Source organism: Porcisia hertigi, chromosome 5 (genome assembly GCF_017918235.1).
Source record: "Porcisia hertigi strain C119 chromosome 5, whole genome shotgun sequence".
NCBI classification, from domain to species: domain Eukaryota; phylum Euglenozoa; class Kinetoplastea; order Trypanosomatida; family Trypanosomatidae; genus Porcisia; species Porcisia hertigi.
Window position 1 is genome coordinate 22,334 of NC_090564.1, and position 12,786 is coordinate 35,119.

The 12,786-nt window shown below is 53.0% G+C and overlaps 5 protein-coding genes across 5 annotated transcripts; all 5 read left to right on the forward strand.

The window, feature by feature from the left end:
* Positions 1–677: 677 nt before the first annotated feature.
* Positions 678–3,179, forward strand: JKF63_07334 (uncharacterized protein; the record flags this gene model as incomplete). The annotated part of the gene is made up of 1 exon (XM_067903273.1): positions 678–3,179. The coding sequence occupies one exon, from the start codon at positions 678–680 to the stop codon at positions 3,177–3,179; it is 2,502 nt and encodes an 833-aa protein (XP_067759583.1).
* Positions 3,180–4,601: 1,422 nt separating this feature from the next.
* On the forward strand, positions 4,602–7,103 carry JKF63_07335 (uncharacterized protein; the record flags this gene model as incomplete). The annotated part of the gene is made up of 1 exon (XM_067903274.1): positions 4,602–7,103. The coding sequence occupies one exon, from the start codon at positions 4,602–4,604 to the stop codon at positions 7,101–7,103; it is 2,502 nt and encodes an 833-aa protein (XP_067759584.1).
* Positions 7,104–8,802: 1,699 nt separating this feature from the next.
* On the forward strand, positions 8,803–9,078 carry JKF63_07336 (uncharacterized protein; the record flags this gene model as incomplete). The annotated part of the gene is made up of 1 exon (XM_067903275.1): positions 8,803–9,078. One exon carries the CDS (start codon positions 8,803–8,805, stop codon positions 9,076–9,078), a length of 276 nt encoding a protein of 91 aa, XP_067759585.1.
* A 931-nt stretch (positions 9,079–10,009) lies between these two features.
* Positions 10,010–10,618, forward strand: JKF63_07337 (uncharacterized protein; the record flags this gene model as incomplete). Its single annotated transcript, XM_067903276.1, has 1 exon — positions 10,010–10,618. The coding sequence occupies one exon, from the start codon at positions 10,010–10,012 to the stop codon at positions 10,616–10,618; it is 609 nt and encodes a 202-aa protein (XP_067759586.1).
* Positions 10,619–12,127: 1,509 nt separating this feature from the next.
* On the forward strand, positions 12,128–12,667 carry JKF63_07338 (uncharacterized protein; the record flags this gene model as incomplete). Its single annotated transcript, XM_067903277.1, has 1 exon — positions 12,128–12,667. The coding sequence occupies one exon, from the start codon at positions 12,128–12,130 to the stop codon at positions 12,665–12,667; it is 540 nt and encodes a 179-aa protein (XP_067759587.1).
* Between the last annotated feature and the right edge of the window lie 119 nt (positions 12,668–12,786).

Genomic DNA, 12,786 nt, shown 5'->3' on the forward strand with positions numbered 1-12,786 from the left:
TGCGCGCTGAGAAATGTAGAATTGAAGGCGGGGGGGGTTGTCGCTTAGCAGTGATAGTCTTTCTCTCATGCATATGGGTGCTGATTTTTTCGGTCTCAAGTATCTTTTCGAGTTCCTCCCACCGCTCATGGACGCGAGAGGAACTCGCTAAAGGTGCTACGCGGACTGTGGAGAGACGTTGTTTGTGTGTAGCGCATGCAATGCTGCTTCCTCCTTTGGCCTCGTGAGACGCGCTCCTCTCCACGCATGTGCATGCAGCGGAGGAGGGTAGCGAGGAAAAGTGTGTGTGTGTGGGGGGAGAAAGGGGTCGGGGAGACTTGATGCGTATAGAGAGGTACGCACCGCATTTGTCACTCCAGCTTTTCTGACAGGATGGCTGCACTGTGGTTACCCCTTGCTTCGGCACTGATTAAACTCCGTTTCGTGCCTTTTCTGGGGTGTTGTCTAATTGGGCTCAAACATTTCTACTCATGTTCTCTATATCGCTACTTTCTCATCATCCCCTTGGCCGCCTCGTTTTATTCCTCCTTTTTGTGTGATTGTGCCTTTTTCTGAGGAAAAGGCGCCTACGAGCCTAGTATTGAAAAAGCGGGTTGCGCGTACGCAAGCTTCAGAGCGGACCCCACGCACACCCTTTTCCACATTCACAGACACACACGCATAGACACAAAACAAGGATGCAGTCAAAATGTTGCGGTAAGACCACTGGAGTCTACGGTGCTGACCGGGTTCCTGGCAACTATATCAAAACTCTCACCGGCGTTGTGCGAGGCGAGGAGCTCTTTAGCCGCCCTGATTTGGAGCGGCCATGGCGATCAGCGGACATCCAGCGCAGCGCTGCGACGATCGCGCTAAAGGAGAAGGAGATTGAGGAGCTGATGCGACTGTGCTCTAACTTGCGAACGGAGTTGGGCAACACGAAAAGCGACGCTCGCTTCCTCGAGTACTCGGTGACCGAGAGGAGCAAAGCGCAGCTGACAGAGAAGCAGGTTGAAATCGATAGTCTTCAGCGGCGTGTAAACGAGCTCCAAGAGGAAAAGAAAGAGGCTGCGGCGGCCACAGAGAGCCAAATCCGCCTTCTTCGAGCACAGGCTGAAACCGATACCCTCAACTCGAAAACTGAAGCACGTCTCGCCACGGAACGCTGCGCTGAGCTGGTCAAGGCTTTTCAAAAGCAGCTGGAGGATGTCAAAGCAGCTGGGGTGCGTGAGGTGAAATTTGTGGAGGGACTCTTCGCGGCAAAGGTCGACGAGGTCACGGCAGAGCTCAAGTCGGTTAGAGAGTCTCACAAAGCTTTGGAGGAGCACCACCATGAGGTGGAGTCGCAGTCGTCGAACATGGTTCACCGTGTTGAGGCCGATTACAAGGAGAGGCTGCGGGCTTCGGAGCAGCGCGTCGAGGAGCAGAGGCAAGAGTACGAGATCCAGCTCGCCAAGGAACGGAGAGAAAAGGAGTCGGCAGTCGGGGAGCTGAAGAGAATTAATGAAAAGCTGACCATTCTGCTTGCCGACAAGGAGGAGCTGCTCCAGAAGCTGAATCTGTGGAATAGCTACCTCCTGTCCAACTTGGACAGCTTTTACCACTCTCTCATCGCTGCAGCCCCCGAGCTGGCAGTGGATCCAATTGGGGATGTGCAGCTACAGCAGGTGCCCGAGCTTTATGCGCCACGCTGCGTTCTCGAAGATCCCAAGTCCAAAGTGAACGTGGAGCGCATAGCGTATCGGGTCACCCAACTCAAACTTTTGAAGGAATTCCCCACAATAGGAGAGACGGCGCCGCGTCAGAGCGCAAAGCCACCGACTGCTGCTCAGCTTGATCAGCTTTTGGAAAGCCAGGAACGCCTGCGGTGCGCTCTGCGGGAGCTCGAGGATCAGCAAAGGGAACTGGGGTCGACTGTTCAGAGTTTCACCTCGCGACTGTACTTCTTCAGCGACAATCTGGAGGAGTCGCTGCGACGCGTCCCCATACCTATTCCACCACCGCTGCGTGATGTTGTTTTTGTGTGTGTGTGCGTGCCGAACGGGAGGGTGCTTTGGGCGGCAGACACAGAACTGATGCGCACATCAGTGCAGCTACTGTATAGCACATTGCGGCTGAAAATGAGTGAGTACGGATGTCACGAATGCTACAGCGATGATGTATCGATGCTGCTTGCCTTCGCAGATGCAGCGGCGGCGTGCCGTTTCTGCACGGAAAGTCAGGAATGGCTCATCAGACTATCCTGGCCGGATGCCCTTCTGCAGTTGCCAGAGGCGCAAGAGGAGCGGTCTGGCAGCGGGCGTTTGGTGTATCGTGGTTTGCGGATCTCGATGGCACTCCATGCAGGTGAGGCCTACATGGAGCCGACTGGTATTCCGCTCAACGGTGTGTACAGAAACCACTTTTACGGGAAGGCGGTGTCGCAGCTCGTGCATCTCAGCTCTCTCACGCAAGGCGGTCAGATTATTGCATCCCTCGCGGCATGGAACCTTTGCGTGCGGCGGAAGCACGAACTTGGGGCTGTGGCGGCCACGAGCCTTGGCGCACTACCAATTGTATCCTTCAACAGCCGATCAGGCACTCTGGAGAAGCAGAGCATCGAACTGCTTCATATTGTTCCAAAGGCGCTCCAAGGGCGCAGTTTCAAGCCTCCTGGTAAGGATGTGAGCCCTCCTGTCTCCTCTCTAACAGGCGTGAAGGAGTCTGTGCTAGCTGCCGAGGTATCCGCTGTAGAGGCTCAGCAAAAAAGGATACATGATGCACTCGCTCTTCTGCGCGAGGAGTGTTCCAGTATCCAGAGTAGCGTGGGCAGTCTTGTTGCACGTGCGCGAGCGGGTCTTTCGCAATTTCACCTACTGCCACCGTCAGAAATGGTTGCGCAGATGAATGATTTGTACGGCGTCATGGAGAAAGTGGCTGTGCGAGCCGAGGATCTTTCCGCTGATTTGCAGGACGCTACACACGCACAGGAGGAGCTGGAAGCAGAGGTGAAAGGAATCAAAAACTACTTCGAGCAGCAAGAAACTGCCGCCACCCGTGAAGATGATCTTCGCACGGAGACAGAGGCAGTGCGTCGAAATCTGGATCATATGCTTCAGATGGAGAGAGATCAGCACCGCGCCGAGACGGAGCGTCTTCAGCTCGCACTTCAAGATCGGGAGAATCTAATCCGCAAAGTGTATGAGTCACAGTTGCACTAGAGAAGAAGCATCTGACGACTCCCAAGCTTGGATGAAGCAGTGTGCCCTAACCATAGAGTAGTATTATCTCAAGGCTTTCAAAGCGGCCAGTGGGTAATACCGGAGGTCTTAGTACCCTGAGAAGGACTCCAAGTGGTGCAGTACCGATGTCATAGAACGACCGCGGAGGGCCCAACATGTCCAATTGTTTCTTGCATGGAGGTAGATGCTCTCCCCAGCTCGATCTCGTTTTTGAGTTTACCTCCAGCTCTGTTCCTAGGTAGATGCTCAGGGGAGATACACGAGGCGTGGCGCACCGATTTCACCCTTCTCTCTCATAACTTCACTCACGTCTAGTAGCGACATCGTTTCACTGCTGCTCCCCATATCCTCTTCACTCTCATCCAGTCTGCGGTGTTGCTGCCATAATGGAATTAGACGTGGGATTTGTTGAGGTCCCCGTGTGCGCTTTAGGCTTTCTTTTTCCCCTCTTTATTTTTGCGGATTTCTGCTAGAAATGTTGTTCCCCCTTGTTTGCGCGTATGATGTACACAGGCTGCGGGCAGGGCATCTCGAAACTGTTGTTTTTTTTTACTCCTCCGCGCTCTGTGCGTTCAGTTCAGCCGCCGAACGCGAGTTTCTTTTTTAGATAGGTGCAGCAGCATGTTCATCAATACACAATGTCACGTTGACGCGCTCAGAGGCTGAAACAGAGACGGCACTTGGTACGGTTACACGAAAGGAGGAAAGGCCCCATGTGCTAGTGCAAGAGCACTCATGGATGCTTTTCTCACCCTTCGTGCATCCGTGGTCGTGGTTGTGGTCGTGGTCGTCGTTCAAAACGCCTGAAAGTGACATTCCCTGCTCTTTCGTTAAAGCTGTCTCGCTGCCTGCTGGGAAAAATGGATCTGACAAGCTTTCCGCTGTCTGTGCCCGTTGTGGGTGCCTGCACGTTACAACACCCTGTTCACATTTGATTTCTCTTTACCGTTAGCATTGTTATGGAGCATTTCCTAGTGCTGAACAGGCGAGTACCATTGTAATGTTGTATGTTACTCGGGGGTGCAGCAGGGGTATCTAAAACACATACACACACACATACACATACACTTCTAGATAATGTACGTTTGGAGCTGTACATATTTGTATTTTATGTATGTACATTCACTTAAATATTTTTTTCTGGAGGGAGAGGGGTGGCGTCCTGGTCTGCCTTCCGCTTCTTTCATTCACAGGAGGAGCTGCGTATCTGGCTGGTATCGCGTTGGGGATATCATTCTCATCAAAGGGTTGTGAAACGAGAGATCGCGAGTGAGGCACACATCGCGTCTGCAGTGCAACTGTTTCGAGCGTGTTTCTCACGTCCAGTCATTCCTTCTGAATTACACGTCTTTTATTCCCCGCATCTTTATTTAGCCGTGTTTATTTGGCTGCTTCAATACCATGGCGGACTCTCTCATTCGCATCAAGCGGTATCAGTACGTCCACATCTTGGACAACAACACTAACATCACTCGCACTATATGTGGTCCCCTTGTTTACACACGGCAGGAGCACGAGACATGCCTGTTTGATCCGCGCCCGTGCGTATCTGTACCGCCGCGCCATTACTGTATTGTCAGGAATCCATGCGTTCGTAACAAGGAGGGGGAAGTGGTAAGTGAGCCGTCGGGGCAGGTGAAGCTCAGCCTCGGTGACGCTGAGATCCGCTTCGAAGGAGAGCCTTTTCCATTATACCCCGGCGAAGAGCTGGTCAGCACAGACGGAGAGAGTATTAGGAGGCTTCAGGTGATCCCACCGAACGCTGGGTTCCACGTGCGGTGCATTCGCGATCACGTGAACGTCGACGGATTTATCGCGGCAGGCAAGGAGTGGATAGTAGAGGGCCCGAAGACGTACATCCCGTTCCTTGAAGTGGAAGTGGTGAAGGAGGTAGTGGCAACTGTCATTCAGCCCAACAGCGCCTTGTTGCTGCGGGCGAACGTCAACTTTACTGATCGAAGCGGAGTGCCTAGAATCGCGGGGGAGAAATGGCTGGTGCGCACGTTGGGTTCTTATCTCCCCTCCGTCGAGGAAACCGTCTTGTCCCTCGTTCAGGGCACCATGCTCAGTGAGTTCAAGGCACTACACCTCAGAGCCGAGCAATGTTTCACGGACGTGTACGGGAGGGCGCGGCGAGCCGGCGAGGAGTGGCTGGTGACATTGGAGGATGCGCCCGTGCACATTGTTGATGCCTACGAGACCAAAGTGGGCGATGTCGCGGCGGTCTCACTCAGCGCGAAGGAGTATGCGATAGTGCACAACCCCGTCGACGCCGATGGACACTGCCGCTTCGGCGAGACGCTTGTGAGGCATGGCGCGTGCACATTTTTCCTCCAGCCAGGAGAGTCTATGCCGCACGGCGTTGAAAAGGTACTTGTCGTTGGAAAGGAAGAAGCGCTGCTCCTCGAGGCTGTTTGTGAATATCAAGACGGGAGTGAGACGCGGCAGCCAGGCAGCCGATGGATGATGCGTGGCCCCTGTGAGTACACTCCTGCCAACGAGGTGAAGCTGCTTGAACACCGCCGTGTGATGGCTCTTGACGAGAACGAGGGCATTTACGTAATGAATACAACAACAGGCAAGGTGCGCTCAGTCATTGGCAGGCCTTACATGCTGAATGTCGATGAGGTTCTCTGGGAGAAAAACCTGCCTCTCGCCGTCGAGGAGCTTCTCGCCTCCCCCAACGGTAGCATTCAAACAAGTGAGCGCAACGCCGATTTTGTCAGCCACCGTGAAAAGTACCGCATTGTGCGCTTCAACGTGCAGCACAATGCTGCAGTGCAGATTTACGACTACCGCAAGAAGGAGCCGCGCATTGTACTGGGTCCAAGTCTTGTGATGTTGGCCCCACATGAGGAGTTTACTGTGCTTTCACTAAGCGGCGGCACGCCGAAGGCACCGAACTCGGTGCAGTCACTCCAGCTGTTTCTAGGACCGCGATTCTCCAAGGACACTATAGTTGTAGAGACCTCGGACCACGCCCGCCTGCGCCTTCGACTTTCGTACAACTGGTACTTCGATATAGATCGTAATAGACCCAGTCAGAAGACTTTCTCTGTGCCTGACTTCATCGGTGACTGCTGTAAAACCATTGCAAGCCGGGTGCGTGGCGCTGTTGCCGCTGAGGACTTCGACTCGTTTCACCGTAACTCGGCCAAGATCATTCGCACCGCTGTCTTCGGTGTCGACGAGGCTGGTGAGACAAAGAAAAGCTTGCGGTTCACTGCCAATGATTTTGTGGTGACGAATATTGATGTCCAGTCGTCGGAGCCGACAGACGAGAAGACACGCGACAGCTTGCAGAAGTCTGTGCAGTTGGCAATTGAAATTACCACGAAGTCACAAGAAGCAGCTGCACGGCACGGCAATGAGCTAAAAGATCAAAAGGCCAAGGGACAACTGGAACGCCAAAAGCTGGCTGACAAAATCGAGGTGGAGAACGCGAGGACAAGATGGCTGGAACTGCAAGCGAGGAGCGAGGCAGTGCAGGCGAGTGGGCAGTCTGTTGCGGAGGCAAAAGCGCGCGCCGAAGCGTTGCTCATCGAGGTGCGGTCTGAAATGCAGCAGGCGGAAATGCGAGCTAAAGCGTACCGCATCTCCGCAGAGGCAGAGTTGGAGAAACTCCAGCAGCGGCAAGCACTGGAGCTAGAGTACACCCGGAGGCAAAATGAGATGGATGTTGCTAAGGCACGGGCGGCGGCCGAGGCGGAAGCGGAGAAGGTGAGGCGCATGGTCGATGCAATTGGCCGTGACACTCTGGTTGCCATCGCCCGCGCAGGGCCTGAGACACAGGCAAAGCTGCTGGGCAGTCTCGGCCTCAAGGGATACCTCATCACCGACGGAAACAGCCCAGTGAATCTTTTCGGCGCCGCACAGGGAATGATTGGTGAGTCCAAGAAGTGAGGGGGTAGAAACCGCCGAATATCCCCCTGTCTGTATTGCGTTTGTCAAGGGGTGCAGCGGCAGAGGACGTATTTCTACGCTCTTCCTTCTTTCTGTGGCCATTTACATATGCGCATTCTACCGCTCTCCATCCGAAGCGCTCTGCGAGCGGATCGGGCTCTTTGTGCAAGTACTCAAGTTTTCTTTTTTTTTTGCTACTGGTCGCCAACACTCCTTTTTTTCCGCTCAGCCACAACCGCCTCGGGAGCTATATTCTCCTTTCTCCCCTCGTCCTGCTCGGTTGTTTATTTAGCGCGGACTCGACTGACTGCGACGCGAAGGGGGGGGGCGTGAAGTGGAGACGGGAAAACTCCGCGCCTCTCGCAGCAAGGATTGCAATTGGTGTGTGCTGTGTTTGCTCGCTGCTGTGTCTGTCCTCATTTGTTTCCAAGTGTTATCGTATTGTCCCTGTGCGCCCACCCCTGTTTGTTTCTTTTTTTGTTTCTCAGCGCTGATCCTGTCTCGACCTGTTATCAGGCTTGTGTCCCCTCTGGAGAGGTGGTTGGGTCGGGCGATGCTGCGCCCTTCTTTTGCATTCTCTTTTCTGCCCTTTTGCTTTCTGACACATTCACTCTCTCTTTCGTATCTACTCGATTACCTCTACTCTGCTGGTTTTCATGTGTCACACACATGAGCATCCGTGGTAGAGACGCGTGAATTACAGATTTACATTTTTGACATGCTTGCTCCGGTGAGGGGATCTGTGTGTGTGTGTGTGTCTCGATGTTTGTACCTCTACAGTAAGGCTTGCGTCATTCTGACATCATTGCGCCTGGTAGCTCCCCGAATGAGATATGACAGAACACACAATCGCGCATTTTCTGCGGCTTCCGCGCAAGACAGAACAGAATCCCGCGCAGGTAGAACTCTATCTTTTTCGCGCTCGCACGGAGGTACACTTGCCCCCACGAACAGCGGCTGTTTTTCTCCTCTCAGGGTCAAGTAACCTTGGGAAAGTTGTGGCCAACCAAACGGCGCGTATTGGGGCATCTGGAGAGAGAGTGTCTACACACAAACCCCATACGAAACGAGTACAGGTAGAATACCCTGCTCATTACTCATATGCGCGCATGTGTGTCACCTCATCTGTCCAGGACGTTTGCGTTTCATCACAACTTGAATACCCACACTGTTGTGGGGGGTGTTTTATCATGCCCCTGGGTTGGCGCAGGTGCTTCATCGCATGGCTTATGTATCTTCTTCTGCACCCCCCCCCCCTCCCTCCCTTTCCTCCCTCCCTTTCCTCCCACCTCTTTCTCTGGCTGCTGCTCTGAGGCTGAGAATAGCATCTCACACAAAGAGCGTCGTTGCAGACGCAACAGGAGGAAAAGCGCACTTTTTTGTTGGTTTACAAGAGTATCGCCGAGAGAGAAAAAAAGGAAAACGTGTGTCCAGTGGTTCTTACTGTTGTTGTTGAGCACGCCGCACCAACACTACAAAGCCTCCATCGATCTTTTTTTTTTCGCAGTGAGGATCTCTCGTGTCAGTTCCTTAGTCTAGTGTGTGCATGTTCTGCTCAGAGAAGAGGTTGCCCCGGTGATTGGAGAGCGTGACAGCCTTTAACGCAACAGGCACCACTGGTCTTGTCATCTTCCCGGCGCGCTCAATTTTTCTGAATATATTATTCGACTGCTGCGCAGACCAAGGTCATCCGATCAGGATGCCTCTCAAGTACAATGAGATATCCTACAATGCGGATATGCCAAAGGAAATGATTCAAGAGGTGCAAAAATTGGTAATCGAGGCCTTCGAAACGGAGCCCTTCGAGAATGGTGTAGCGACGTATATCAAGCGTGAGTTTGTGAAGAAGTACAAGGGCTTATGGCACTGTGTCGTGGGCAAGAACTTCGGCTCTTTCGTTACCCACGAAATGAAGGGCTACATCTACATTACATGGGGACAGATGTCGGTTCTGCTGTGGAAAACTGTAAGCTAAGGGAGCGCCTCCCCCCCCCTCCCACCGGACCCCCGCACGGTTTTTGCCTTCTCGCCCAGCTCTGTTTCCAGCGTAGAGGTGGCGGCAGCTACAACTGAGTACACAAGTGAGGATGGATGTATAGAAAAAAATGTGCAGTGACGCAGAGAGGCAGGAAAAGAGTGGCCAAAGGGTGATGGCAGGTGATGCTACGTTGCTGTGTCATGACGTTTCCGTGGATGGACATGCCTCTGAGGCACGGCACGGCTTTCTTCTTTTTAGACCTTTTCTGCCACCACCGTTGTCGCGGTTCTCCTCTTCGCAAATAAGAAAGAAATAGGACAAGACGCCCCCACAGAGAAAACCTCGGAGGGCTAGGGTGAAGAAAGAATCACCATGAATGCGCTGAGGCTGTGGTCACTGGCATCGGGAACAGCCACGACATTCGTCGGTGGGCGTGGGTGCGTCTGTTTTGGTTGGCGACGCGCAGCGTGTGCTGTTGGCTTGTAGCAGCTTCGTGTTCTGGTACGGGCAGCCTCAGTGCAAGCCGGGAACCGCATGCCAGTGGGTTACGTAAGAGAGGGACTCATCTTGGGGCGATGGTGGCACTCCCCTATCTCACTGAGGAGTCCAGAAGACTCACGTCTCTGTGATGACACTGCGTTGGCAGGGCTAACTACCGAAGAACGCTTTCTCGTGTTTTCGGCTGTGCTTTTCTCCTCTTCGCGCTTGCTGTGAGCTGCAGTCTTGGGCACCCCCACCTCTGTGTCGCCGTCTCTCCCTAAACAGTCCACCGTTACACCTGCTCTGCTTCCGTTGGTCGCCTTTTGAACTCACCGCTCTGTCACTCGAGCACCATACACACACGCATTCAAAAGTGTCTGTCCATATATATCCATATATATCCATATATATATTAGAATATATACACGTACGTACAAACATATACATAATGGCAGGTAAATTCCGCGGCGATGTTGGCAAGCTGTCAAAGCCGAAGAAAACCAAAGCCGCTAAGCGGGCGAAGAGCAAGAAGGTTGTCTCTCTCGTCAAACGTAGCCCCAAGTTAGCGCAGGACACACTACAGAGTCGTATCGCCGAGCTTATCAGCGGTGATAATGCAGGAAGTAGTCGTATCAGCGGGTCGAAGATAAACAAGGCAGCGTCACCTTCTCCCCCAGCGAAGGTGCAAGTGGGCAAAGCCGCATTAGAGGTGGTGGGAAAGCGAAAACGTGAGCTCGTTGTTCCAGAGAAGGATGCGCCAGTGCGTCGAAGCACAGCCGAGGCTGTTGGCCTGAAGATCTTGCACCAGGCTGTAAAAAGCCAGAGCCACGGGCGGCTGCTACCTCACCAGAACCGTCATGACTACGAGTATCGCCTCCGCTCTGTCGCGACCATGGGTGTGGTGCAACTGTTCAACTCGCTCGCGCAATCTCGCAAGGCGAGTGCCGCTCTGGATGCGGAGGAGCCAAAGATGACGTCCGACAAGGTTTTGGAGAAGAAGCAAATGGTCTCAAAGGAGGTTTTTCTGGCGGCGTTGCGCCAGCCACAGCGTCAGTGATTCTGTTTCTGCATGTGTGTTGTTGTTGTTGGACGCGTACATGTTCATCTTTAGTGACGCGTGCGTGTGTTGGTTGGTACGGTTGTCTTTGTGCTCTGCTCTGTTCTATCCCTCCTCTCTTCTCACTTCTTCTTCCCGCATGGCGTGCGCCCGTTGCCTCCCGCTCTCGCAGAGGTGTGAATTCCGAGAGCGGGAGAGAAGGATATAGTCGATTTGAGAGACGAGCGGAAGGGGGTAGAGGTAAGTAAAAGACGTGTGCGTCCCAACTTGGTGACGCACGCGGCGGTTTTTCCTGTGCGTATTCATTTCGTTTAATGTTTAAGATATACACACACACAGAGAGAGATGTGCAAACAAAAGGCAATAGTATAGTGAGGCTGCGAAGGTGATGCCGTTGATGTGCCCCCAGCGTAATGATCGTGTCTTCGTCTTCGCTTTGGTGCCACCTTGCTGCTGCAGGTCGATGTCAAGTCCATATGTACTCGGTCATTTTTGCAGATACATGTATGCACGCTGTTCTTTCGCGGCTGAGAAAAGTGAGTGACTGCATGGTAGTGCGCTCACTTCTCCGCTCTCCAAGCAGGCTACCGTCGCCGCCGTCACGGAGCTTCTTTTTGTGGGCCATAAAGTTGGCGGTGTCATCCGCAACAAGCGCACCCAAGCATCACTCTCTCCTCGCTCTTTTTTTTTGTGTCATCTTTATTCTTCTTTTTCACCTCTCTCGATGAGCTGCCTAAGCTGAGGTTGGCTGCTACGCTGTGCCAGTTGTTACCTTCGCGTTTGTTTGCTGCGCGCGTGCCTCTTTCATGAGTTTCTTCAACGAGAGCATACTCTAGCGAACAATGGTTGTAGTGGCCTGTCATCATTTGAAAGCATTTAGCTGAGGCGTTCTTTAATGTTCGCCTGTTTCCCTCCATTCCACATTTTTGTCCTGCATTCGCCCTCCCCGCCCCCCGTTCCCCCATCCAAGTCATACTTGCACTTTTCTCCAGGGGTTGACCCGTTTTTTTTCCCCCCTCATTCCCCTCACCACCTCACATGAGCAGAAACGCGAAAACTCTCGCACGAAAAGGTTTGATCATTCGTTTTCGTACCCACTGGGCCTGGCAAGCGGTATTACCGGGTAATGCTTATGCTGCGACTGCCGCATTGCAGAGGGTTTTAAAGCATCGCATCACCGGATGTGCTTTAGCCGACCCACCTCCCGTTCGTTCTTCTTTCCCCAGACACGACTGTGTCGCTGAGGAGGTCCTGGTTATTTGGCTGTCCCCCCACCCCCTTTTTTTTTCCGCTGCAGTTTTTATTTCATCGTTTTTTTTCCTTTGCTTGGTTTCTTTCGTCTTGTACTTTTGCTTCACTGCTTTTTCACCGTACTCCCTTTCTGCGTGCTGATTTCTCTGTGACTTTCCTCCCCTTCGTTTCCAGGTGTTGCTCTCACCTCCCCGTTCCCCACACCCTCCCTTGACTCCCTTCTCGATACACAGACACTGATCTTCTTGCTGGAGGCTCATGTATCGTCTCAACGTCTGTGTCTTCATCTTCAATGAGAGGGTGGAGTTTCTGGGGTGTCAGCGCATGAAAACAGAGTATTTTCAATGTGTGCAGGGTGGCGTGGAGGCTGGGGACGCAAACATCACGTTAGCGGCGATGAGGGAGATCGAGGAAGAGATTGGACTTAAACCACAGGACGTGATCTTTGTTCAGGAGGTTCCTCCGCCTAACGGTGACCCGATGGAGTTCGCTTATACGTTAGTCTCCAATGCCAAATTGAGTCGCTTGGGCTACATTGGCCAGATGCAGCGTATTCTTATGTTTTTTACGCCGTCTAAAAACATATCGAAAATGGTGCTCATCCCCCCTCCGGACCTGAATGCCTCACAGGAGTTCAGGAGGGTGCAGTGGATGCCGATCGAGCGGCTCATCGCCATGTCGGCGCCAGAAAAGTTGCACATCTTCAAGGCTGTTGGGAAGGTAGCGCCAGGAATCGCTCGCAGCTTCTTAAAGGTGAGGGGTTTGCTTGATGAGCCAAAAGAAGCGGCCAAATATTAGTGCACCCCCTAACAGCAACACACAACAACAAGGGAAGGAATATAATAACTGCCGAGTAGGGAGGGGAGGAAGAGATGAGCTAGAGCGTATTTTTCATGCTGCGTTAGGCGGTCATATGA